We start from the raw sequence: 27,809 nt of genomic DNA, 5'->3' as shown, positions 1-27,809 counted from the left end.
ATAGGAAGTTACCTAACTTCCTTTCTCTTTCAAGGGTCACATGAGATACACTATAAAACACCCAAGTCACACAAGGTATTTAGATCAATCTGCGTGACCATTCAGCAAGAACATTGTTCTAATTCCACTTGGGAGTATAATGGTTACAGTTGTGAAAGGCTAATCTGAGCATCACAACCATCCTCCTGCTAGGAAAAAAATAACCTTCACAGTAGGAGGCTACCAGGTCTGTGATTCTATACCTAATTCTAGTGAAAAAGCACAGAATACATGCGTGAGCTCCCTAGGTCCTTGCTGAACCTATCTACTCTATGTAGATATACAAAACAAGTAAGACATTTAAAACCAAAACGTATGTCATACCTCTCTTGAGGATTCATCCATCTGGTCATTTAAATCTTTGATCTTCTGTTCAAGCTCTTCCAAGTTATTTAATATTACTATGCGCTCCTCCTCCAGTCGAGTGAGCTCCTGTCCTCTTTGATCATCACTTGTGCATTCTGGTATCTGCAGTTGCACATTACAAGAGGTTTATCCGAAAGAAGTTAAATACTGTGTTTCCTTTCCCCTTTAATATTGTGACCATTTTACATAAGTACTACATGCTGGTTTTGAACTTGGTACATATTTCATACCTACTATATTACTACCTCTAAATTTAGAAAGTATACAAGAGAAACAAACATGATACTTTACTTCCAAGCACTAGAATTAAATACTATACTGAACAGTACATACTAAATATACTATACAATTATTAAAATCTGACCCTTGAGAATACTTTACCTGCTGTGCTATTTAGCTTGTAAAAATCCAATTTTTCCCTTAAAAATAATAAAGCAAATAGATGACAGTTTTTTATGCAAAGATCAGCTGTTCATGTAATAAAATCCAGATGTGGAATAGCACATTTCTGCAAGCAGCCAGTAAGATGGGTAGCTTCTGTAAAATGGGACAAAGCTCAGCCTGGCTTCCACGGTTGGCCATCAGGAGGCAGTATGTTTAACATGGCTCTTTTTGTTGCCCTTTAATTACCAGACAACTATGTCAAGAATTAAAAAGCATTATTAAAAAAATACTTGTGATCTCATTAGAGCAGCAAAGGTTAGATCAAAGAGTATTGAGTTTCAAAGATATTCTTCACGTTCACTTGACCCCAGGGGCTCACGATCAAATTACTTTTGTAAGGCTGCTCATCTCATTGTCTCCAACCCAAATGAGAAGCGGGCTGTGCACAGAGCTTTGCATTAACTGCTGGACTACACAGCCACCTTCTAAAGGAGCTCAGGTCAGCTCCTGAATGGCTGTTCTGAGAGCAGGCATGGACAAATCACCATGGACAAATCTGATCTCGATATTTTGAAACAATGAGCTGTGTTTCATCAATGCAGTTGCTCATTTATTGCTTTTCTCAGGGCTTAACAGAGCACCCTTTACAATGAATGAAAGGTATTCCTTGATTAGCATTAGTAATCCTAGCAGGAAAGCCTCTTTTTGTCCGGCATCCTGCTTGGGAAATGCTGACATGATGTCTTCAATTTCAACTTCCTAAAAAGGATTTAAAATAGGATTTCTGACCTGCAGGAAGAAACAAATGGGGAAGAAAGACAAGACCACAGTAACTGGTAAATTAAATGTCTGACTACCTTTTGCAAATGGAAAGACCTGGTAAGACCAAGTAAAAACATCATGTTTTTTTAACATTTAACATTGAGCTCTTCACTCTAATTACTGGATATACCTATTTAGGATATTAACACAACATCTCTCCCCAGAACCAGTTGCACCGCTCATCTGGCACAGCAGAGCCCAGGCACTGACCCAAAAGGGAGGAGAGGCCATTCCCCACCCTGAACTAGGCCGCTGGTCTTCTAGCTGAAGGAAATTGCTAGGAACGTTGTTAGCTCATTTTTAAAGGACAACTCCCCTTCAATAACAGAACAGCAAGATAAAGCAGACGGGAAAGAAGCTGCATCTCAGCAAGCGTAGGGGCTGCGTTTGAGTGCCAGGAGGCAGGCTGCCACCGCACGCCTCATGAGAGGCAGCAGCTGATGTGACAAGTGGCTCAGGTCCAGCTCAGGGACAGCCGACAGGGCAACAAACACAGCCCACGCAATTCCTCCTCACCTCCTCTGCAACTGGTTTACCAGTGAGGAAATATCCTCCTCTTTCAGGAAATGGGAGCCTCAGTCTAGGAGAGCTTGGTAGCACTTCCCTTCTCTCCCCTACCTCAGCACAGCTCTAAGTAGGATTCCTGAAAACTTGCTTATTTAAGTAGCTTTAACTTGTTCAGACAGATCATTCTCCCCTAGAAAATCCTTACAGTCTTCCCAAACCCTACATCCTCCAGTAAAAAAAAACTTCCAGCACCATCAGCTTTCACAGAAAATGAAATGATCTGCGGCTGGGTGCTAAGTTATACGAGCTCTGAGATGAATTCTTGTATCTAAACCATCCCAGCTGGGACCTCTGCTGTGAAATCTGACTTCCAGAGGAGGACTTCATGCCATCAAGCAGACTGTTCTATGTCTTCCTACCCAGCATTACCTTTGGCGTGATGCTTAGGTACGAAGACTCAGTGGAATCCTTCACGAAGCCAGGGGTAGCTAAAGGTGGAGGCTTCATGTTTTCGGTGAAGTGCTCGTCAGCTCTCAGCCCCCGGGAGGAAAGGAAAGAAGCAGTGCTGCGACTGTGGTTACTTGGCTCTGAGAAATCTGAATCACTTGCAGACGATTTCAAGTGGTTTCTAAACCTTGTTTCCAGATTCATCTGCGAGTCTTCAAACACCGAGTCCTCATCTGATAGCTGAAGCTTTTCAAGTTCTTTGTTAATTTTTTGAACATCAGCAACTGTTGTAGTTGCAGCAGGGTCACTGTCAGACTTGGAGTATTCTGCACACAGATTGAGGATCGTCTCCAGCCGCTGCCGTTCCTAGTTTAGGAAAAAGATAACAGCACAAAGCTACACATGTGAGCTAAAGTAAAGATGAAGTCAAAAAAATACACTGCTTATTTTTAGAGTGGCTGATTTCAAGTCATCTGATTTCAAGTATGCCTTTAACTCTCAGAGACTGTGAACAGATCTACATAAATAAATTGCTGTGTAGGACAAAGAATCAAAGTTAATACAGGGGAAAACCAAATCAAACCTAACATGGAATAAAATAAGATAAAGCGCATTTCACAAAAATGAATATTTACTTAAGTTAGGGCATCCTTACACCTACTTCTCTTTCCAATGAAGGAAATGAATATTGTTTATTCTGATTGCTGTAACCACATCCAATTTGTACGTATACGTGTCCTGCAAGCTCACTATATAAAGCACTAATTATTCTGTTTTTCAGTTACGCTATATGCCTACCAAGCTGCAAAATACGCACAGATTTTCCATGAACTCACTAATTCCTGACTTTTTTGGGATTTCCTGTTAACTTTGATTCTCTTTTTTGACGGAGAATTAGTCCACATTTTGAAGCACACTGTGCAGGGAGCATCACATTTAAAATAGAACATACGTCAAACATACAGAAATGGGGTGGATTTTTATTTACCAGTTAACTCAAACTCCATATGGGTTCATATTAACTAGCTTGAACTGACACGTTTCAAGTTGCCATAAATATTTAATTCCTGGAATACTTCTAGATATCTATGATACTTTATAAAAGCATCAGAAAGTTGCTTTATTTTACTGTATGCATAGCCTCCAATAACTTCTATTTCAGATGAAAGTTTTTGACCTTTTCATTTTCAAGAGGTGATGCTTTTACGTTATTTTACATTCCCACTGCTAGAAGAAAATAATGTAAATAAAAAATTGCTTACCATAGATCTATGGAAAATTCTGCTGGGGAAAAAAAAAAAAAACAACAAAACACCACTGTGAAAGCTTCACGCTTGGCATTAATACCTGCACTAATGATCCCATTTTTTACTTCTAGGAAATCCTTTTCCCTTTTTCAATCTTATTTAGAAAGAAAGCCAAAACACCGAACCCCTCGGCCCCCATCCCCACAAAGCACTGCAGATATATTCAGTTTCCAAACTCTACCCAGCATTATATTTGCAAAGCGGCTATTCTTGTGGTCGTAACGTTCTACATGCAGTAGTAAGTGAGAGAACGCGAGCTAAGCAGAGCACCGAGGGCACTGCATTGCTTCCACTCTCCCTGAAGCAAACCACTGGAATTTGATGACAATTTAACACCGATTTACAAACACCCCGCTTTTCATATAATCACCACATTACATGGTTACAGGCACTATCCACTCATATTCCCCTACACTGCTCACGTTAATGGCAGAGCTGCATTTCCACCCTTCAGAAGGAGCCCAAGCCCATTCAAAGCCCTACCCAACCCGGAGCCTTTGGGCAGCCTGCTCCCAGGCCTCCTCAGCAGGTTTCTTGTCCCTTCCAATGTTGCAGCAAGGCTGAGCTGTCCAATGCGCCAAGCCTGGGCAGCGACCGCCAGCTCAGGTTTTCCACCAAATGGGTGCAGCAGCTTCTGCAGTCGTCCTTCAAGCCCCAACAACCAACATGACTCCACTAAGCCCCGCTCTCTCCACATGACTACTGCCAGCCCCTCCATCCGTTCCCTCACCCCGCCAAAGCTGTTACCCTCCCTCTCAGCAAGTCTCTTGGCCACACAACGCAATTCCTAAAGCGCTGTGCAAGTGCTGGCTGGGATCGCTGGTCTCGATGATCCTTATGGGTCCCTTCCAACGCGGGATATTCTATGATTCTATGATGCTGCTCTTGCTGGTGCAACAGCACAGGGCCTGGCCCCTCGATACAATCACCCCGATGGTTATAGACGGGAAATGTGGCACTGGGACACGAAGTCCCATCCTTCCCTGCTACGAAAGGATATATATATCACGTTACAGCAGGCCAGTCTCTCAGCAATCACAGCAAACAGCACGCTTCCAAGTACAGCTGCTGCTCATCCCAACCCGGGCACAAAGGTAAGAAGCTCCAAATGCAAACCTGTCCTTTTGTCAGCAGCCCAACAGAGGGATTCTTCCTTCCCTAAGTCTCACGTGGTCAGGAAAACTCAAAAATCACAGGAAAACCTGTGCCAGGCTTCAAAAACTTTTGGACACATTACAGAAATGCCGCTATCTCTCACTTCTATTTTGACATGCACCGACAGGCTTACGGACAGGAAGCCGAGGGGTTATTTTATACACTCTATTCTCATCACTTCATTTTGGCCAGCTCCCTCCAGCTCCAGCACACCTGCACTCAGCTGTTCCAGAACACGCTTCCAAGTCAAGCAGCTAGCTAACAAAGCACCCCTGCAATGAAAAACACAGGAGCAGGAACCCATGAAAATCCAAGCAATGATTCTGCAAGAAATACCTGACAACTTAATTGTGACACTGAACACAGCAGAGAAAAAAGGTATGTCAAACTGTAAATTTGGCTTAAAATTGAGAGGGAGGGGTGTTGAATCCAGTCTGTTGAGTCTTCTTTCAGCCTGTTTCCTGAAAAAATGCCCTTTCTAACAGACTAAAAACATCCCTGTATATCTTCAGTGGATCTTTTCAGGCTTGGGGCAGAGTGGCTGGAAAGCTGCATGGAAGAAAAGGATCTGGGGGTGTTAGCTGACAGCCAGCTGAACACGAGCCAGCAGTGTGCCCAGGTGGCCAAGAAGGCCAGTGGCATGCTGGCTTGTATCAGAAATAATGCAGCCAGCAGGAGCAGGGAGGTGATTGTCCCCCTGTACTCAACTCTCGCGAGGCTGCATCTCGAGTGCTGTGTTCAGTTTTGGGCTCATCACGAAAAGAAAGACATCAGTGCCCTGGAGTGCATCTAGAGAAGGGCAGTGAAGCTGTGAGAGTTCTGGAGCACAAGTCTTATGGGGAGTGGCTGAGGGAACTGGGATTGTTTAGTCTGGAGAAGAGGAGGCTCATGGGAGACCTCATCGCTCTCTACAACTACCTGAAAAGAGGTTGTGGTGAGGTGGAGGTTGGCCTCTTCTCTCAGATAACAGTGATAGCATGAGAGGGAATGTCCTTAAGCTGAACTGTGGAAAGCTCAGGTTGAACATCAGGAAAACTTTCTTCTCAGAAGGAGTGGTGAGGCATTGGCACACGCTGCCCAGGGAGGTGGTGGTGTCACCATCCCTGGAAGAGTTTGAGAACCGTGTGGATGTGGCTCTGAGCGACATGGTTACTGGGCATGGTGGGGATGTGCTGGTGGTTGGACTAGATGATCTTAGAGGTCTTTTTCAAATGTAATGGTTTCATGGTTGTATAACCTTCCCTGCTGTGAGAAGGGGTATACAGGCCTCATGCTTTTGCTGCTTCAGTAATTTCACCAGTACCAGCTTTGATAAATCCAGATACATGTCTAAGTGGCTGGAAATTTAGGAGGACGAGACAAGAGGACAACAACCCTGTTCTGTTACTGCGTAACAGTGACATTAGGAGACATCTCTCGCACCTCGTTAAGAAAAATATTGTGAAATAACGGAGACAAGTAACTCCCCATCTTTCAAAGACAACCATGTCAGCAGTTCCTGGATTTGTTCATCTGCTGCACATCACCTACATAAATTTTACAAATGTGTAGAGGCCGGGTGGTATCTAGGTATCATGGCAAGACTTAGTTAATCAGCTGTGGCAAGCAGGAAGCTTTTTAGATAAGTGCCATTAGCAACTGTATAACCCAAGATTTCATTAAAAATACATGTGCAGTCTGTCCTCTGTGACTGAAGCTAACAAGATTTGCAGCTAATCAGTGCAGCCACAGCTCCCTTTGTCTGCAGAGGAAACTGCTGCTCTTTCCTGCTTCCACTGCTCTTTAAAACCCTTGTGGACAGGCAAAATCAGAGCTCTGCAGCTAAAGGGCTGAGCAGCAGCAAGTCAAAAAAGAAGGGGAAAAAGAGGCAGAGGGAACAGGGAGGAGAGCAGTCAAGACCCCAGGCCTTCTCGCCTGAAGTAAGACTCCAAGCCAGACTGCTAACAGGCTAAGAGCAAATCCCTTGCTATTATTCCCGCTCCCTCTAACTCGCACCACTTTCTCACTTCAGCCTCACTTATTCTACCCTTTTCAGCCCTTGGTTTGCTATGTTCAGTCTTGCGGTCACGAGGCTATCAGCCCCAGCACCAGATTCAGAGAAAGCGCTCGTTTTTCATATTGCCTTCTCTTGGCAGATACCCAGGGAACCTTGCACAGCAGGGCTCCATAAGCAGGAGAGCTGCAGGAAGACAGCAAAGGAGCAAAGCAAGAAAGTAATGGGCAAAGGGCTCAGGCTGGCACACCTGGTCCTGGCCTCCCCATCGCAGGCAGAAGAGAAATGGAGTGGCTAAGCTGCAAAGGTTGGGGCACAGATGAGAGCTGGTCTCCAAGAAGCAACTGCATGGAGGAGCTTCAGCAGAGTGAAGAGTGCTCCGTGGCACTGCTTAACTTCTGTAAAGAAAAACAAGTCTATTGAAATTGATTATAAATTAAAAAAAATTACTGAGTTACCAGTATAAGTCGTATTCTGCAGATTTTTTGTTTGTTTTTATTATATGGCACTCTTTAATATCCTAAACCGAACTGCTGTTAAACAGCTATTCTGTAACACTACAGAGACTGTCCAATGCTAGTGGTGGGAAAAGACATCCTCATCCACCCTTTATCTGCTTGCCTGGGGTTCCTGTAAGAGGCAAGTCACTAACATTTTTAAATACAGCTTGGGCACTTCATGTTTAATCTATAAAAAGACACAGTGCCAAAATAAATTTATGAAACATGTACAGGAGATTTTTCCAATCTATATGGATATTTATATAAGCTCTTTAACTGCAATTTTAAAATGGTACCACCTTGACGGTTCCAAAATATTTTCATTTAATATCCCCTCACATTAGCTCATCTTGCTAAACTGTAATGAATCAATGCAAAGAGCCTGACAGAGTAATTCCACATTATTTCCTACTTGCTGAATAAACGTAATGAAATTCAGTCCTCCTACATCTGCATGGATCGTGGAATAAGCTCTCCTAATTCTATTGCTGCTTGTTAGGTCACTGGCCATATAAGCTGAAATCCCTCCCAGCACGACTCTCGCATTCAGTAATACTTCATTTACAGCCATGTGCTTTAGATCCAGGCCGACAGCTGGCCTATGGCCCGAGTGTGCTGACACTCCACCAGTCATTTTTGGCTATCTACCACCACCTAGAGGAAGAGCACCGCACGGCCCCAAAACAGCAGCGCAAAACAGGCTGCTGCTGTTCAAATGAAGAGCGTCAAACACAACAGATGGCCTCGCTATCTCTGGCTCTGTTGTCCGTGCCAGTGCACCGCCAGCTCCTCACAGACCGAGGAGAATGACAGCCTTTCAGTTCCAGCAGCCGCTACAATTTGCCTTTTATCTCAGACAGGAAAAAAAAGAAAAAAAAAAAGAGATTTCCTCTTTAAAAAAATAATAAAAAATTAAATAGCTGAATCTCATTGACTATTCTTAGATCCCAGTGTTAAGTTTTTCCCTTGTTTATGAGGTGGACTGACATCTCCAGCAACAGATTGCCCTGCCATGTACTCATGCAAAGCTTGTACACACCTCCGGGCAGCAAGATGTGTCTGGCTGCATCTGGACAAGAGGAGGCTCAGGGGAGACCTTACAGCTCTTTACAACTACCTGAAGGGAGGTTGTGACAAAGTGGGGATCGGCCTTTTGCCCTTGGTAACAGCAACAGGATGAGAGAGAATGGTCTCAAGTTGCCCCAGGGGAGGTTCAGGTTGGATATTAGGAAAAATTTCTCCTCAGAAAGAGCACTGATGCACTGCACTGGATCAGGCTGCCCAGGGAAGTGGTGGAGTCAGCGTCCCTGGAGGTGTTCAAGAACTGTGTAGATGTGGCACTGAGGGACATGGTCAGTGGGCATGGTGGGGATGGGTTGATGGCTGGACTAGATGATCTGAGAGGTCTTTTCCAACCTTAATGATTCTATGAGAGGGGACAACACCAAATGCAACACAAGTATGTACAAGTCTTCTCTCTTTGGGGTGTGGAACACACTAAAACCTTCTGTTTTCATCATTCAAAAAAAAATTGTCCTGTGAATTTTCACTACTTTTATCTGTTGTTTTTTTTTAATTCCATGTACATTTATTTCTCTGGGCGGTGAGGGGAGATCATTTGGTTTTATATGCAGACAGCAGCAGCAGCTGCTCAAAACACAAACATCCCAAATGGCCTCTGTCACTTAAAAAGCAAACGAAGCACAAGTAAGATTCACAGACTAATTTATATGGAAAAAAAGAAAAAACACCACCACAAAAGGAGTGAAAATAAAGGGAAGAGACAAAGGGCAGACACCAGGTCAAACCACAATGTCTGCAAAGGCTTTACTGAAAAATTCAGAGGAGAACCATAGAATCACAGAGGTTGGAAGGGATGTCTGAAGATAATCTAGTCCAACCCCCCTCATAAAGCAGGTTCCCAACAGCAGGCTACACAGGAAAGTATCTAGGGGGGGTCGTGAATATCTCCAGAGAAGGCGGCTTCACAGGCTCTCTAGGCAACTTGTCACCCTCACAGTAAATAACTTTTTCCTCATGTTCACATGGAACTTCCTGTGTTCCAGTTTGTGCTTGCACCCGTTGCCTCTTGTCCTGTCACTGCACACCACTGAAAAGAGCCCAGCCCCATCCACTTGACTCCCTCCCATTAGATATTTTTAAGTATGAATAAGATCCCCCCTCAACCTTCTCTTCTCCAGGCTGAACAGGCCCAGGCCTCTCCTCCTTTCCTTGTACACGAGATGCTCCAGGCTCCTCACCATCTTTGTGGCCCACTGCTGGACCCTCTCCAGCAGTTCCCTGTCTTTTTAATTGAGAAGCCAAGAATTGGAAAGAGTACTCCAGATGTGGCCTCACCAGGGCAGAGTAGAGGGGGAGGACCACCTCCCTCGACCTGCTGGCCATGCTGTTCTGAACGCACCCCAAAGAACATGAGCTGGCAAGTGCAACACTCACACCAGCTTCATGCCAGCAGGACAGCTACAGGGTGCCAGCCAGCATGCTCTCCATTTCCTATCTGTATTGTAGCATGGTCTGATCCTCTGCAAAGAGGCTCATGTTTCTGAAGAAGCCTCCAACTAGTCCTTCCGACCTTGCTTCGAAGGCACAGTACATAAGAGTTGAATATTAATACTTAAAAAGACTGGGCTTCCTTTGCCATTTACCCACCAGGTACTCAATAAGGATTTTCACCCATCTCCGAGAATTCAAAGCATATAGACTTGCTACCCAAAGGCACTTATTTGGTGGTTGTGCTGTGTCTTATTATTATTGCCTTGCTTCCTCCCCAAAATAGGCTTAAGCAGACCTGGATCTGCAATCTTCATTCCACAAAATCAGACCAAGCAGTGCTTTGGAAGCTCAGGTTTGATACTTGAGGACTGTTTGGACAGACTTGTGTTTCCATCCTCCCAGAAGGACAAAAATAAAACAGCAGAGTTTGTGGATAAGCATTACGTGACTGGATTTAAAGAAAATAAAAGATAAAATAAAATCCATTCCTTCCTTTCAGAGCTCTGAAAACTTATCTGGGGGCTACTCAAGCCAGGAAGGAGGTGCTCTCCTGACATGCAGCTCTTCAACCAGTTAACTCAAAAAAAGGGGAAAAAAAGTACTGAGCAGAGTCCTGAGCAGAAGATGAATTAAAGCAGAGGGAACTTATTTTGTATTCAAATTATATGATACACACAAAATACTAAGGCTTTTTCATAACTTTTGACATGCTGGGAAAAATGCGAGGCAAATTCTCTTTAAAAAGAGCCAGAACATGAAGGGACTATTTTCCTGTGAGTAAAGAAACAGTGGAAGGAAAGTAGCCACGGCATCCAAAGGTAAAATTATAATAATTTTTTGCATCACTGAATACAAAAACAACCCCGTATCTTCAGTTCCTCGCCAGAAAAAAAAAAATCTCTTCTCTTTGAAATACCAATATACCCTACTGTGGTGTCCTTCAGGACTGATTACCGCTCAAGTTTTACATCAGCACCGTCTGGAACACTCTCTGATAACAAGTCAGCACCACTTTGCACACGTCAAGCACCACGACTGGGAATAGACGGGAGATTTCAAAAAGGAGTTGAACAACAGCAGGGAAAGAGAGGGAGATAAACCCCAGGCACTTCTCCTTTTGCATGCAGAAGCCTCCTTTCTCTCAGGGCCTGACCTGGCAGCTGGGCCTCCTCATCCTTCACAACATGGCCCAAGACACCAGAACGAAGCCAGCAGTGAGGAGCACTTGTCCCAGGAAGGAGAGGACCATGCTGACCGCTTATCCATGTCTGAGCACACAGAGCTGAGTATCTTCACAATGCCTCACAAAGGAGCACACAGACAACAGCTCTGTACGCCAACTAGACAGGCGCAATAACATCCCACATCCATTTTGCTCAAACCTACCAACATTTGAATTAAAGCACACATATGAAGTTAACGTCTCAAATTTAAGACTCAATAACACAAACTGGCTCACATAATGATCTCGGTTTCCCTGTGGATGGTAAAATCAGCACAGTATGAGTGCATGTAAATAGGGCCAGATGGCCTCTGTAGTCACTGCAAAAGCTTTCAAGAATTACTAAGCATTCTCTCAAGGAGATTCAGTATGACATGGTTCCATCCTTCTTTGACTATTCTGAAGACTGTTATTTATTTATTTCTAACCTAAAAGTTGTTTCAGTAACACAAAGAAGTCACACCTCACTACCAGTGTACTTCAGGGCTGAGGCGGTACATGGTTTTAGTTGACCACAGATTTTTGTACAAAGAGAGAAGCTCTGTCCCACTCTGCTGCTCTCCACTCAGAGCAGAGGAAAAGCAAGAATGGCTGCATTTAATGAAAATACTCAGACAGTAAAACCACAGGCAGGATAAGCTGATGGCAGATGTTGAGCCCACACCAACGTATACGTGATTTCATAGCACAGCACACAGGACTCTGAGCTGCTTACAGGAGATGGGTTCATCCTACCCACTCACCACAAAGCAGTGCCATCAACTAAAACCAAAGTGCTGGCTCCCTACAGGGTAACTTGTGGGTTTTAGCAGAGCCAACAGGACGAATGAACGCAATTTATGCATATTCAACTTATTTTTTTTCTTTAAGATGGTTGAACAGTATTATCTATCTGAGCTTACAGAGCAGCATGCCATTTATTCATTAGCTTCATGGACCACAATAATAAAAAATGCATCTGATGTTGACAAAATTTGCGTTTCAAAAGACAACAGCTTATGCTTTGCTATATTCTATCAATGGATAGATCTGGAAACACCAACTGCCATGAAAAACTGAATGGAAAAGAAAAAATTACCAGGCGTTCCATCTCCTGCTCCCGAAGCCGCTCCTCCCTCTGCCTCCTGTGATAGTCCATGAGGTCTTCTCTCCCCGAAATGGAGCTGATGCTGTTCTTTCGCTCTCTCACAGAAGTCTGCAGTGAGTTTGGTGTCTGTCTGCAACTTTCCAAATCTGTATCATCAAATTCCATGGAACTGGTGGAGAGGTTTCTTCTGACTGAGAACGATCTGTCAAAATCCACAGGGGAGAACGAACTACTGGGACTTGTTCCTGAGAGTCCAAGTCTATCAAAATCATCAGGAATAAACGAGGAAGAAGATGCTAAAAGCATTTTTTTAGCAATTCGAGGGCTTGCAGGAACGCTAAGAGTTGAACTAACATAGGGATTATTCCCAGAGAACGAATTTGCATGTGGTAAAACCCCTGAGCTGCATGAAGAAAAATTCAGGTAATTATCAGCATCTAAAGCATTCTGAGGTAGATCCTTTTCTCCAAGTTTTTTCCTTTTAGTATTAGCCAAAGAGTTTCTTGGGGGCAAACTTAATGGCATCAACTGGCTTTCTGTTGATTTATGAAGTCTGGGTAGGGAACGGCTGTACATTCCCATATGACTTAGAGATCCACCGGAGTATTTCCTAGGGCGTGAGGCCAGAGTCTCCATCATCACATCCTTATGTTTAACTGGCTTCGCATGAAGGGCCAGGCCATCTTCAATATTCATCCTCCGGCCTTGCTTTGGGCTAGAAGGCATGCTGGCTGCCCCTGAATTGCTAACAGGGGAAAGCATCAGCTCGCTCCCTGAGCTGCCATTCCACATTGTAAGAAGAGAGCCTGAGATCTTCTTCGTGTCCAGCATTCCTGGCAAGTAGACATTGTCATAGGATTTGTTTTTCTGGCTATACTTAGAGTAGTAAAACTTATCTGTGTGTCCAAGAGCTTTTTCATTTTCTCTGTTGGCATGAATATCAAAGTCTGTCCTTCCTAAGCTGTACCCACTGAAGGATGGAGACGTGCCCGACAGGGAACTCAAATGCTTTACAGAGAAGCTTTTATCTGGAAGATATGGACTTTCACAAGGGAAGAGCTTGCCTCCTTGAATTTTGGTAACAGAGTGTATATTTTTAACACTGGTAGAAGGACTGGGTTTAGCTGTCATAGGTTGCGAAAGGGTTAAATAAGAACCAGCGTAGTCCCCGTTTGTTTTAAATTTGAGACTTGATGAATATTTCTTCGTGTTGAGGTTTTCCATTATATCCTGGAGACCATTTTCAAGGGAATTCACCACAGAACCCTTTCCCAAACTAGCATTTTGTAATTCCATCTGGTTTTGTGTGTGGCTATACTCTGCCATAATCTTACTGGAATCTGTAAGGAAGAAAAAACAGGAAGAAAAAGTTCTTAGCAAATAAGTAGCCTCTTGTATACATATCCCTGCATGCTAACTTGAAAAGAATGCTTTTTCTAATCATTATCATGCTTGTAATAAATGTCTCAGATCATTAGACTAAGCAAGGTATAAGCAATCTTCTAATCTCTTTTTTAGTAAAAATTGCAGTGTAACAGAACAAAAAAGAGATAGAGAGCCATTACCAAATTCACATCACAGACCAGCAATAGATCTGGGAAGAGATTAGACTTTTAGTTGTCTTGTCCATTGCAGGACTCCGTGGCTTTCAGTCTTTGTAAGCCTGCGCCCCATGTTACCGTTATGAATTTTTACAGCTGAGAAACTGAGGTACACAGAGAAGATGCAAAGCTGGCAGCAGAGAAAAGAACTGAATGCAATTCTTTCAGGATACAGGCACTGTTCTGGGTGACTTTTCCTTTTAACTTGTGCAACTTGAGCCTTCAGTAAAGCTCAGTTCAAAGCTCACAAAGCATTGGTTACCCTTCTGCTTGACAGACTCTAAGGTCTGCCATGCAAAGCTTCATGGAAAACCAATGCCTGCTTTTAAAGGTATGTCAGCTCAGCGCTCTAATATTCTTAAAATAAGAAGCTGTTTAACTACATCTGCAGAGAACATTTTAGCTAAACGATTGTCCCAAGAAAGTATAACGTTAGGCTCCATGAAAAACAACAATCATATGAACATAAAAAAAAAAAAAACAACAAACATTGACAGGGATTTCAAGTTCCAGGTCCCCAACCTAAGTTCAGAATTGTAACTTGTTTACTGGGAGAGGACACAGACCAAAAAGCATTTTGTTGTGCTGGATGGTATTGTTCAGTGACACGTCAAACTCCAGCCTACAGCTATGAGTCCCACTCTGCAGACAGCACATAAAAGAATTCAGCTTCTGACAGCATCAGTCACTGCAGAAGATAAACGGGCCCTTGATGTAGAAATGGCACCATAAACATTTCCAGCAGCTCCTTGGATGTGCCAGGCCTTGCTTTGAGCTAATAAGGCAAGCACTCTTCAGTGTCAGTTCCTGCAGTGTCCCTGAGCATAGCTTCTGGAAACGTGGACCAGCGCTGGGATTTTTTCTTGACTCTGTCACATTCCACCTGTGACATTAAACCATCTCAGGACAAACCTAAACTCAAAATGTCACTCTGCAAGAAAACTTAATGTCCTGACCTGTAAAGTGCTTTTAAAACCCTCTGAGGTGATCCTTTAATCCTCTTCTGAGTACCACTTCAAACCATTATATGAGCCCAGACACAAAATTTGGATTTCTGCCCCCCACTGGAACTGCAGAGCAGAACTGAGATAATCCAGTTTCACTGTGGTTCAAACATCAGGTGGAAGGTGGGAATGCATTCTTTGAGTGGGTCCCTGTTTCCAGGATCTTTGTTGCTAACACGCTCCTGAATTACTGTCCTGGGCATCATTCAATATCTACCTGTTCCACAGGCTTCTGGAAATGAGCTCTCACTCTACACCACCTACAGTGAGTCTAAATGCCTAACAAAACGTTCTCCTCAATTCCTAAGGCACAAATCTGTACATTTAAGAACAAAGGTAAGCATCATCAATAACACAACTCAACAACCAGAAAATAAAACAGGTCAACACTATGGACACAAACACACACACAAAAAAAGTCTTCTTGTGCATGGCATATCTGGCTAATCATGTGTTAACTACAAGTCCTACTAGTGGCAGAAAACATTATCTTGCAGCTTCAGGTCCAAACCTCAGATTTATCACTGCTCAGAATTTAATATTTTTTTAATGCTGATTTTATTTGCTGTAATTTTAACACATTCATTATGATGATACAATTAAGCTGCCTTTGAGCCAGTAAGTTCACAGAACTCTATGTCAGACCATCACTGCTGTGAGTCAGTTTCTTAAAAATGTCAAGTAAAATGTCACATTATAACTATTTTCTTAAGTTTTGTTGAAGAGCAACAGTGAAGTGCAAAAGAACAAAAGGAGGAACGTGATCATGTTCAAGACAAAACAAAGCATCTGAAAAAGATCAAGCATTCATCATATTAGTGGTGTTATAAGGAAGAAGATAAGAGCTGTTGGAGAGGACAGACACAAAGCACAATGTATATGCCTTGTATGCTTATCCTTCCATTGTACAACATAATCTAACTTCTGTCCTCCCTCTTTCCTCTTCCAAATCTCTCTTAAAATTAACTGAGAGTTAACCTCACATCAAGAACGTACTGTCCAAATCGTAACTTGAACACAGCTGAAGTTCAACTGGCTTTGCATAAATTCTACTGACTCCTATATAAATAGCTTAGCAGACACATTAATGGGACATTATAATTGTTTATTACTCCCTTGCAACACCAGCAGGGCACATTTCATTCTGCGAAGACTAACTGCTTTTGCCAAAAAACAAGTTAGCTCATGGAAACTTTCAGGCCTGTTCACCACAGCAATGAAGGGCTCACTGTACTTTAAATCCAAACATGTATAATAAAAAAAGGTCACAATACCTTCATTTAGTCATGAAGATCCAACTTTTCTTTATGATACCTAATGCAAATTCTGCCATGTTTTCAGTTCCAATGCGAGTGCCCACAATCATAAGGTTAAATCCCAGCTGGACAACAGCACATATATAACTGAATCTTAACTTCTTCCTACAAGCCAGATCATGTTTTGCTTTGTTAATTTGCAAGGTAATGCCCGGGATGAGGCTTTATGAATAAGCCATGATTTGTTACATGTTCTGTCTGATGCTGCCTTCACAGCAACCAGGGCAAGGAGCTCCAGCACGTGAAGTATACAGGATCTATCCTGTCCCAAGGTCAGCTCAAGCTCGCACTTGGTAACCGTCAATGCACAGTTCAAGGTTTCTCTGCTTAGCAAAGCACTCACTGCCTGGGGCTATACAGAAGGAAATTCTTTTTTTTTTTTTTTTTTTTCCCCACTCTTCTTTTCCCCCCTCATTCCTTTCCTTTTCTGTCCTTCCCAAGTTCTTTAGCTGGGGGTCACTGATTTATATTCCAGTCAGACATTAAACGGATGGGGGAGGGCTGACTGGCTGTAGTGTATCCAGCTGTGGTCCTGTTTTGGCTGGTGAAATTAGTTAGAGACAGAAGAACAGAGCACTGATTTTATCTACGTGTAAGCAGAATGAGAGGACCAAGATCAACAAGATCAACAATAAATCCTGAAACATCTCAGTAAATTTACAAACAAACTTCATTTCTATTAATTGATTACCTGACCCAACATTCTGAAAGGATGAAGCGTTACTTCTGTTCGGCATCATATTCATCTTCTATGTGACAGTTAAAAGAAACTTAATTTTGACCTGCAAATAAAATAAAGAAGGAAAAAAACGTTGCTTTAAGAAAGGTACCCTGAGAACATGTTTCAAGTGCACAGTACCGACCAAAATCGACTTTTCTTAATGTAAAATTTCCACATGCAACTCAAAAGGAAACAAGTTAAAAGATGTTTAGAAAGTGCACGCCAAGTTTAATGTGGAGGCTGTGGGAAAAAGTGACTGGAGTTGTTTTATCAGTTTAGAAGTCCATGTAATTGAATTTGATAATCTGCTGTTACCTATGATCCTGACTCTGTGAAGGCAGTTACTAGTCACAGTTCCTGAGCTCGGTTCACATTCCTGTGGTTTCCTTAAGAAATCATTAGAAAGGTTGGACTTTTCTGCAGAAGATTTTATTTTTGAGAGCCATAAGCCCAAATTCAGCCCACACAACGCCAGCATCCTACAATCATGATGAAACCTACACTGAAGCAGGTATGCAACCCAAAACACAGAAAATATTTTGGCATGACATGACTTCTGAGGCACCAAGGGAGCCAGGCAAGGAACGCAAAGAGGTTCTTTAAAGTTTATTATAAATAAAGAAATAAACTGATGTGGCTGCAAGAGAAACTTGGCTTAGCAGAAACGCCAAAATTGCATCCCAGCCACTAAAGACTAAAATTAAATCCAAATAGAACGTCTCTAGAGGGTTACTCTGTTTATGACAGGTTGAAAAACAGGCTTTAAAATAATTGCACCCAGTGACAAAATTAATGGTGACCGTCTGTAGATCCTCTGTGCTTTCTGGGTGAGCAAACAGAATTGTGGCAGAAGAACACACAAAGAAGGGAGACAGATGACTGACGCTGCCTACAGATGAGCCACCTATTTGTCCTCAGTGGTCACAGTCTCAGCATTTCAGGTCTCATGCTTTTTCACCGGAGAACAGCCTTAGAACAGGAGCTGCCTGCTAAATCCCTCTGGAGAGAAGCTTCCTTGCAGTAACCTCTGGCTTTTCTCTCACCCTGCTGCTCCTCTCCCTTGCTGTGCCAGGCAGGCCCTGTCCCTCCCCTCTTACTTCATGAATCACATCTGCGCTGATCTCACTTCACAGCACTTTCTCTCTCTACAGAGGTCATTCCCCACTCCTTCTAAGGAGAGAGTTTCCACTCCATTGGGCATCTCTTCTCAGAGCGAGAGGCTGCCTTCACCCTGACAGCCCTCTCCAGGAATGGGAGACGTGGGCACTGTGAATGCAGTTCTGCTCTCCTCAGGGAAGGAAGAGGCCTCCACCTTGGGCCTTCGGCACCACAGGCTTTGCGTGCTCCCGGGCAGACGGTGGGAAGTGGCCTGGAAAGTAAACAGCTTTCCAGCCACAAGTGTCACATTCAGCAGGCCATTTTGTTGACACTGAATGTCTACCATCTCTGAGACCCAGACCTTGAACATCTACCATCCCTGAGATTCAGCAGGGTCTCCCACCCCATGGAGGATTTGGAATGAAAAGACAGAGGAAAAGATGGCCTTAAAAGGAAGGATGAGAAATACCTCTAATACCTTTCTGCATCTTTAGCATTACTGCTTTATGATTAAGATGACTGGCAAGATCACTAAAAAATAATTTAAAAGCCTATCCCTTCTATCCTGTAAGATGATGGCTACCACTTAATCAACAGGACAAATATTAAAGAGCAAACAGCTGAGAGGGAAGGATTTCTATGTAATTGAAAATTCAGTCTTCAGTTTGGTGAACTCATTTTGCCAATAGTCAAAAGGAAGAATGTATTTTTTAAGGTTAAATATTTATACAGCTTCAGTTTCAGTTTGAGAATTCAATACGTAACTCTCCCCCTAGAGAATGAGAGATCAGAGAGGTCACTACTTAACAGTAATTGGATCTGGGGAGAGAAAAACTATCAAAAATTTTCAACGGTGAACATAAGCAACAAACTTCTAACGAACTTGGGAGTTAAACGAACAGCTCAAACCCAACAGTTTATCTGCTCATGTGAAATCGTACTCTTTCAGGGCAGGGTTAAGCAGGGCTCATCCAGCAACCTGCGAGGCTGATGCTCGCAACAGAGCACACACTGCACTCAGCCTTGTCTGGAATGAAGTAAAGTGACTTCATCTGGGATTTATGGTCATCTGAAGTGAATGTACACAGCATTACCAATCATGTTTCATCCCTGCAGTGCCCAGGCCAAATTAAGTTCTGTTTTACTAACGACCAGAAGACACAATGATTCATGGCTCAAACAGGCGGCGAGACAAGCAAAGGATTCCACTTCTAAGGTATTACAACACAGGGTTGCTTCATACCAATCGACCATTCACTCAGCCGAGCAGAAGAGATCTACAGCTCCACATAACACAGGTACAGCTCTGCACAGTGTTTATTCCAGAGATTTAGGGTGGTATTTCCTCGCCGTGTGGGCTCTTTCCCCCTCCTTCTGTTCAGCTTGAGCTGACAACTTCCTCCCCTCAGGACAAGCTGCTGCAGCATGCTGGTCACTCTTGTGTTACCAACAAGCCCCTCGCAGAGCCTCAGGAATAGCTACTGCGTTCCTCTGACTGAAAATAAACAGCCATTTTTAAACAAAGTTCTTAAAATTGACCATCTGCTCTCTCAGGCTTCTCTGCACTTCATTGTTTCTTCATTCCTGGTTTCCCAAACAACACAAGTAGTTCCCGACAGCTCCTGTCCCCTCTCATGTCTCTGACATTTCTCCTCAGAAGCTCACACCGCAGCAGCATACAGCTACCCACAGAACACAGATGAAACTCCATTTTGCTCTGGAAACAAGACATTTTTCTGCTATGTTTTTCCAACCCAAACAAAATTTGATGAATGACTGTCGATGGCTTCAGTGCCTGGAGTTGCAACTTTCTCATGGAATAGCACACCTGTACCCAAAAATGGGCTGCTGCTCCAATCTGAAGTCCATTCACTTTTTTCCTGCAGAATCTTAGGACAACACACTTGCTCCTGATTAAAGCAAGACTGTTTTTTCACACACACACACCTTATTCTTCATTCATGAAAAGTCCTGGTAGGCTCGCTCACATAGATAGGAAAGTGAACTTTATGGAGCTTTGTAGTTTACCTCCAAAAACACTGAACTGTAAATCAGCCTTTACCCAGCCCCTTAAAGCCTACTGCCAAACCAAACCAATACATTCACAGGAAGGCACCTACATAACTCAGCTGAGATGTTACACCCAAGGCCTAAGGAATGAGCTCATCCTTAAGAGGGACCATGGTCATCTCTGCCAAAAGCTCAGGAACTCAGCAAGGCTGCTATCTTAAAGTCCATTTAAACATCTCAATTTCCTCCTCCTCCCCCACAGCCTAGTACACCAGACCTTAAGCTACAGCTAATTTCCAGCCAGCACAGCCCTGAAAATCTTCCAGTCCCTCACTTTCCACAATATATAATAGATATAGCCTGCAATATGCCAGTGCAAGTGACCACAAGGTCTGGTTATGGACACAGAGAGCTTTCATTCCCAAATCTCACCCTCTGGGACATTCACCAGACTAAATAAATTAAAAGGCAAATATCTGTGAATCCAATTTGACGAAGTCCCTCCCCTGTAACCCTGCAGGTTTCCGATGTGGAAAAAGGAGTGGCAGAGGAAGTCACTCTTACAGCTTATCTCTTCCTCTAAGAAATTATTGTGCTGGATATTGGAGAAGGAGCAGAAAGAGGGTAACACAACAACAACAGAAAGCATCCTACACAGCTTTATTCTCATAATAAACCACATCTATTTTTCTGGTATAACTACACCAATGATTCCAAGAACTGCACCCAAATACAAGAATTTTAATTGTTCCACCCTACTGTATAAGCATGATTCTCACCTCTATAAGGGTTGATTTAAATCAATTACTCTTTCCAGTAAACTGAAGCCACATATTCATTTTAATCAGGTCAGCAAAACTGACCATTTTAAATACCCATCGAAAATGAAAACATTTATTACCATTGAAGTACCACAGTTTGATTGCAAATAGAAGACATCCCCTTATTAGAATATCCACATGAAAACTTCAGGGCAAACAGTAAAGCTTCATAACAGAATCTGCGCTCTAACAGCTACTCTTACCTGGAATTGAAATTGTTCAAGTTCACATCTCAAAGAACCTTATCTTACTCCTAGGCACAGGTAGGACAAGATATTAAACCACTTACTCAAATGGCGTTATTTCAGCAGACATCCTTACCTCTCCTTTACTTCTTGGTCACACAAACCACTGTTTCATCTAGATTTGTTCACTGAGCTAAGCAGAGGCTAAGATTGCTGTTTTAAAAGGAGAGTTCATTGTTTTCTGCCCAAACAAAATCCACCAAGAGGCAGAAATATTTTAGAAGAAATTCCCATCAGAACAATGAACTTCTTTCTTCACATCGAAAAACAAGGCTGGCAATGGACAAGCCAGGCTCAGATCGGCTTGGTACCTCTCCGGTAGTAAAGCTTAGGAGTCAGCTACCCAGCCCACAACAGTTACCACTGTGCACCAGTATCAAGGAGCTCCCAGGCCTTTGTCAAACACTATTTCATCAACTCCTCGTCTGCTAAAAAAAAAAACTGTGCATGCTAAATCAGGATGTAAAAATTCACACGGACTTGGCAAACAGAGAGCTCTGCTGGTGTCTAACAGCCTATGACTGCTTGTATCTAATTGCACAGACTAACAAAAAACAAACAACATCTGGTGTGGCAGGAAAACTACATAAATACGTTCACTTTTCATATCTGAAACCCAGGAAATGCAGACTTTCTTGATCTAAAATTTGAGGAAGGAGGTTGGGTGAAAAAAATTATGAATCCAAACTCATACACCATAGAGAAGCAGAAAGACTTTAAAGAGAAGTTCCTTCTTCCCTAATTTGACAGGATACATATGCTGTTAGGATGCCCCTAATACGTTCAATAAGAACTTGCCATACACAGCAGGTGAGTAAGTCCCAGAAAATTTAAGAGGCTAAAAAAACTACTCAGAACAGCTCCTAAGATTTATTTTTTTCTTCTGAGGGGGGAGGGGTGGATGCAAGAGTTGCTTCTTGGACATCCTTACTATTTTTCCCCTATCTTCCCATTACATTTTCCCACTCCCTCAGCCAACCTTTGCCCATGATCTGCTTCCCCCTGTGCTGATTTCTTTCACTGCCACTTTGTGCCTGTCAGTTCCTTTGTTAATCAGCAGCCTTCACTGCCCACTTACTCTGACAGTTTCTCTTATTCCATTTGTCCCTTTCTCCTCAATTTGTCTCCTTCCTGAGACGCTTGCCCTGTATTTCCAAACATCCCCTCCAGCTCTTCAGCATGCCTTCATTTTTCAGCACTCTCAGTGCAGTGGAGATGCCCCCAAACTAAATGCTTCATGTCACAATTGCTTGGCAAACCATATCGTGACAGTGGCAGCTTGAGAAGCTTCAAATTGTCAGGATGTGCCCACTGTGGGCAGCAGCACTACCAAACCATGGGCCTGCCTACATGACACACCACAGCACTTATCAGTGGGATTTTGTTCCCTTGAGTGAGGAATACAGGTGCTATACCTGTACTTACAGCACTTAATATAATGAAGGCAGTTAGCTAAATAGTTCACTGAAAATCTGATCCCGCTTGCACGAGACTTGAGGAGGAGAAAAACAATTCTCAGATTTATAGATTTCCCTCCTACGCTGAGGTGTGTGGAAGAGGTTTTGCAGGGAAGAACTCCCAGATTTCCCCATTTGTGCCCCGCTGCTCCGAAACAAAAGCCGAGTGACAAGCATCTGCTCCAAACACGCTAAGCAGGGCATCACCTTACAGCTGGCTGGCTAATGCACTGGGATGCACTGCTTGCAGTGCTGGCTGTTCTACGCACCAGCATTATCTGTTTGCTTTAACAAACGAAGATGGAGAGAATGCACTACACGCACACTGAACAAAGCATTAACTCTTTCACCAGCAGTCAGCACTTTCATTATTCCCGCTGTTCTCAGTATCGTGGAGTAGAAAAGGTAGACCAGACGTCCCCATTCAAAATCCCCCGGTCCTTCTGATCCAAAATCCCTCAATTGTTCTGGTCCCAGTCAATCTCAAGGCAGACCTGCGATCTTCATCCCACCCACCCTCTGCCTCCCACCTTCAAAAAAAATACTCCCAGCCTGAACTTTGTTCCTTCCCTGAAATGGTCAACTTCGCACACTTTCAAGAAACCAGTTGCTGATGGTATCCGGGAAGCACCGATAAGAACTGATTTGGAAAAAAATGACTGCTCTTCCTGTCCTGGTTGCTGTCAAAGATTTCCATTCCCTCAGTGAGAACATGGACACACAAAAGAGCTGATTTAGCATTTGGCAAAAAGGAAAGACATTTCTGGTGCAGAAAAGGAACCACGTAAAGTGACCACGGGAAAGGCATCAGTGACTCCAGCAACAGTAAAGCGTTGCTATCTGAACCCTCTAAAAGCTAACACCTACACTGTCACTCCCTCAGTTCCCTCTCTGACAGCACAGGTGAGCACTCTCCCGTGTTCTGCTAACTTCTTTTTCTCCTACATCCCTTCCTTCTGCTAGAGCAAAGCGAGCCCATCTCCGTGCAGGCAATCCCCCTTGGCTCTACCATGCCTTTCCTCACCCTGCATCTCTTCCTTTTCCCTTATTTAATAGAACCGTGAGGGTTAGGAAAAAAAAAATGTGAAATTCACCAGATGTGAGAACAGGCAACATTCCCTATCTTCCTCTTTCCCCAAAAGGGAGGATGTGTGCACCCCACAGCTCAGTCGTCGCCCTGTTCCAAAGGGCGATGCGCCCACCGGCCGTCCTGGGGATGCAGAACAGGATTCGGCATGTGCGGCGTCGAGGCGCGCAGACACGGTGACAAGATGAGCATTTGGTGGAAAGGAACTGGTGACAAAAGCAATGTGTTTAAGCTCACGGAGGCAGAACCCCATCTCTCCAGCCTTTACGTAAGTACCGCCAGCCCGTCCGCACTTCTCCACGGCAGGGAAACGACTCGGGCAGTTCGGAGGTGGGAAGGAGAGCGCTGGGAACCGCCGGTTTGCACCGTGCTCCGGGAGGGATGTGACCGTCGGTTCCCCGGGGCTGCCCTCCGCGAGGGGCCAGCTGGGCTGCCCGGCTCCCGGAGGGCGTTCAGGTGCGAGGCTGCACCCGGCGGTGCCGGCTCCCGGCGGAGCCCCGCAGCCAGCAGCCGAACAAAGAGGCACGGACAAAGAGCGCCGTCCCCGCGCCAGGTACGCGAACGGGGAGAAGCACAGGGCACCGAGACAAAGCTACGCCGTCCTCCCGCGCACCCACCCGACCCCGCGGGACGCCGACCCCGGCCCGCACTCACCGCCACCGCGCATCCCGCTGCCGCCCGCCACTGCCGCCCCGTCCCGGCCCCGCGCCGCCGCCGCCGGGAGCCGCCCCCCGCACCGCGCAGCACAGCCCAGCGCAGCCCAGCAGCCGGCGCCGCCCCCGGCGGGGCTCGGCCGTGGGTACCCCCGCGGGCGGAATGGTTCGCTCCCCGCAGGCTGGGGTCGCGGCAGCGGGGCAGGCGAAGAGAAGCCGGAATAGGGGGGTGGGGCTGGGAGGAGGCGATCGGGAGAAAAGAGCGGAAAAGGCGATAGGACGAGGGTTGGCAGCGGCCAGCTGGGTCCTGCCCCGCCGCTTCCCCGCAGCCGAGGGCAATCGTCGCGGCGTGAGGGGCAGCGCCGGGGCCGCCCGCGGGAGCAGCCGGCCCCCCGGGGGCCGCCGCGGGCGTTTTGCGAAGCAAAACTATTAATCATGAGGCAATTTCCTGCCCGTGAGATTAGCTGAGCAAATAGGGCGGCTGCCGGGAAGTCGCAGGCTTGCTTTTCTTTGCCTGGGGCCGGTGGTGCCCTTACCTGCGCCCGCCTGGGGACCCTGAGGGCGAAGCAGCTCCCTCAGCCCCACGAGGGAAAGGGGCTGCCCCGGGGCTGAGCCCGGCTGCCACCTGTGGGACCTTCGAACAGGCTGCCGTGCTTGGAAGAACACCACCACCAAGCACCGTGTGTGCATGCACACGCTTGTGGCCTCCTGGGGAGGCCCCACGTTTCCACGAAGGCTGCGTGGCTGCTTTGCCCCGCTAGCTGTCCGGGGCAGGGAGCCCAGCTGACCCAGCAGGCTGGGCAAAGGGCCTTTGCTAGCAGCCAGTGACCCTACAGAGCAGGCAGGGTGCGTTTGCTGAAGTGTTGTGCCCAGCCCACAATGTGTTTGTCCAGGAAGGCTGGGGATGCTGGCCCAGGCACCTCCAGAGTTCTAGGAGGCTGCGAAGTGATGAGCAGCAGGGTTGCTGCTGTCACCAGAGCGAAGCAAGGGGCCTCCAAGGTCTCTGAGGAGACCGGCAAGAGCCAAACATTCAGGAGTGTTGCTCCTTCAGCACGCGTGCACCCTCAGCTTCATGAAGAAAACCCCAGCAATCAGAGAACTAACCCCATCCCATGACATGGGGACAGCAGACCAGGGCATCCTGGGTCACAGCCTTGCTCGGTGCAGTGTGGCCTTGATGCCCTGCCATTCCCTGTTTGTGTCTCAAGAAGCAAGAGAGGACTCCGCGCACACACACACTGCACAGGGGCCTGGGTAGCGCCCCGCAGACCTGACACACTGAAACTCTGCACTGGTCCTGGTTGCAGCATTAGTTACGATCTAGAGCCTGTCTTGCTTTTTCCAGGGGATATTTTACTTGGCTAAAACCATCACTTTACCACCGTATAAACTGTGTAATCACTCTGTAAAATTTCAAATCTGTATTGTAACACCCTCAGTCCCAGAGAACACTAAGGAAGTAATGGCTTTCCTGGTGTCTACTGCAGTTTTCATAGAAAATGATGAGCTTTTAAGACAAGTTATTCCAATAGGCCAGAACCTAGCTGAGCTCTTCCCCTGTGATGTCTGGGGGCTTCATTTACTGCTGGTGTTGAACCTGGCTCTTCTGCTCAGCTCACCAAACAAACAGTAAGTCCACACGGTTAAACAAATAAAGGCACATACACGTCAGGAATGCAAAGTTAAGGACATGCTCACAGCTGGAAGAAGTGAGAATGGCTTTTAGCAGTGCCTGTAGTCAGAGCCAAAAGCAGCCAGCCTTCCCTTCATCTCACGGGGTTTTCTTTTGTTATTTTGAGTGGGAAAACTGTAATAGTAGTCTGCAAAAACCTCCCTAGGGAAAATGAAGCCTGATAATGTGGAAAGGAGTAACTTACAAAGGTACAAACCTTTCGTCTAAAGGAATTCAGAAACGGCTGTTGAATTGTTCCTGTGGTTAGCTCCTACACAGTAGGTGGGGAGTCCACAAAGCTGGATGAGACTGAGCGTATATTTCCCCTCACAGATGTAGGCAGGTCACTCAAAAAGTGATGCCTCCTATTTATTTCTATGGAAACTACAACATATACAAAGTACACAATAGCGCTGTTTGATAGGGCACATTCTCTGCTACAAAACACTGTTTTTCAGTATAGTCACCACCAATATCTTTCAGTATGGTTACCACCATTAGCTATGCATTTTCTCCAGCAGTGAGCAAGAGTCTGTATGCCATGCATGTAAAAATCTGCATGGCTGTGTGGAACGTGGCTTGTCTTTCACATTACTGTCACCATCGCTGACATGCACCCCCCACCGCCTCACTGTTTGATCTCCATCAGTGTTCAGCAAGCATTGATGAATGCCACTGGGTGCAATTTTTTCTGCATGAAGGAATTCAGTGACACACCTTTGCTTCATAAGCACTTCCACATCAGATGTTATTTTGTCAGACTGCCCCTCTGCTGCCATCTGTCACACGGCAACTAAATGTACTGTAGTATTGGTGGGAAGGCTCCGCCTCTCCTACTGTACCACCAACATCCACCTCTGATGTCGTGGGCCAACATAATGAAGTAGGAGGCATTGCTTTCAGAACAGTCCTTGTATGCGTGGGAAAATGATACCCAAGTCAGTGGCATCTGTTTCTTGGCAGCAAAAGAATGAAAAAGTAAGAATAGAGCTTGTATCCAAAATAATAAAAGGTACTTAAAGTCAGCCATGGCTGCAGCCGTGAAATAAGTTGATAAGTTGTAATGTCTATCAAGCAAGACTCTGACAACTTATAAACAAAAACTACACACTTGAATCTTTTATGATTGAGAAATACTTAAAAATGAGCAAAGAAGTAAAACTCCAAAAACTGAAGAGGTGCAGCCTTCCTGCTCTTGTTGTAACAAAAGCAACAAACTTATTAAAGAAAATCAGGAAAAATGATACAGAAACTTGCACATGAATTCGGAGTTTCAAATGGGTTCACTTGTCCACCTAGCTAGCTTGAGCTGTCTTCGTGGCAGTGTCATTGCTACATCAACTGTATTGCAAATCACGGAGGCCTTTAAAACTCTCCACCCCTGAGTATGCAGCATGCCCGATAAAGGTTTAGTAGTTTCCATGGTAATTCATATAAGTAAAAATCAACTGTTGGAAAGCTTGCAGGAAGTATATTTTAATCAGGAGCATTGAAAACAGTCATAAAAATATCTCATTAGCATGCTTCTGTAACAGGGAAGGAGAAATCTCTTCAGCTGGTTCTAAACTGAAGTCACCTCTCAGCAGGCACCCATAGTCACCATCTCTCCTTTAAACAGTCCCTGAGCATTACAGATTTTATCCGCATCAGGTGTGGGCACGACTGCGTTTCTGTACAATGAGCCAGAGCCCAGAGCTGGGAGCTGGTTCCAGCTTTGTGCTACCTGCGGGAGGAGAGACAACACCAGCCTGACAAAGTCAGTCAAGATAAAGCTATCTGTT

General features: G+C 44.8%; 2 protein-coding genes across 6 annotated transcripts in view; one reads left to right on the top strand and one right to left on the bottom strand.

Moving 5' to 3' along the window:
• The window catches only part of PHLDB2 (pleckstrin homology like domain family B member 2), a 69,509-nt gene extending 44,598 nt beyond the window's left edge, over window positions 1-24,911 (bottom strand). For 3 of the 5 annotated variants that reach the window (XM_021401097.1, XM_021401130.1, XM_021401121.1), the window contains exons 1-5: window positions 24,358-24,434; window positions 16,956-17,046; window positions 12,335-13,683; window positions 2,548-2,931; window positions 364-507 (exon numbers count right to left, since the gene is read on the bottom strand). In XM_021401097.1, the coding sequence (XP_021256772.1) occupies window positions 364-507; window positions 2,548-2,931; window positions 12,335-13,683; window positions 16,956-17,010 (1,932 nt within the window). In that variant the 5' untranslated portion in view covers window positions 17,011-17,046; window positions 24,358-24,434. Of the gene's footprint in view, window positions 1-363; window positions 508-2,547; window positions 2,932-12,334; window positions 13,684-16,955; window positions 17,047-23,710; window positions 23,819-24,357; window positions 24,435-24,892 lie in introns of those variants that run through there. The other 2 variants (XM_021401104.1, XM_021401114.1) reach the window with 2 other exon arrangements.
• LOC110399412 (serine/arginine repetitive matrix protein 1-like) lies at window positions 23,366-24,634 on the top strand. Its single transcript, XM_021398090.1, has 2 exons — window positions 23,366-23,519; window positions 23,759-24,634. Exon 2 carries the CDS (start codon window positions 23,852-23,854, stop codon window positions 24,632-24,634), a length of 783 nt encoding a protein of 260 aa, XP_021253765.1. The 5' UTR covers window positions 23,366-23,519; window positions 23,759-23,851.

This window comes from Numida meleagris, chromosome 1 (genome assembly GCF_002078875.1).
Source record: "Numida meleagris isolate 19003 breed g44 Domestic line chromosome 1, NumMel1.0, whole genome shotgun sequence".
NCBI classification, from domain to species: Eukaryota; Metazoa; Chordata; class Aves; order Galliformes; family Numididae; genus Numida; species Numida meleagris.
Note: the sequence above shows the minus strand (reverse complement) of the source record. Positions and strands in the feature narration are given on the sequence as shown.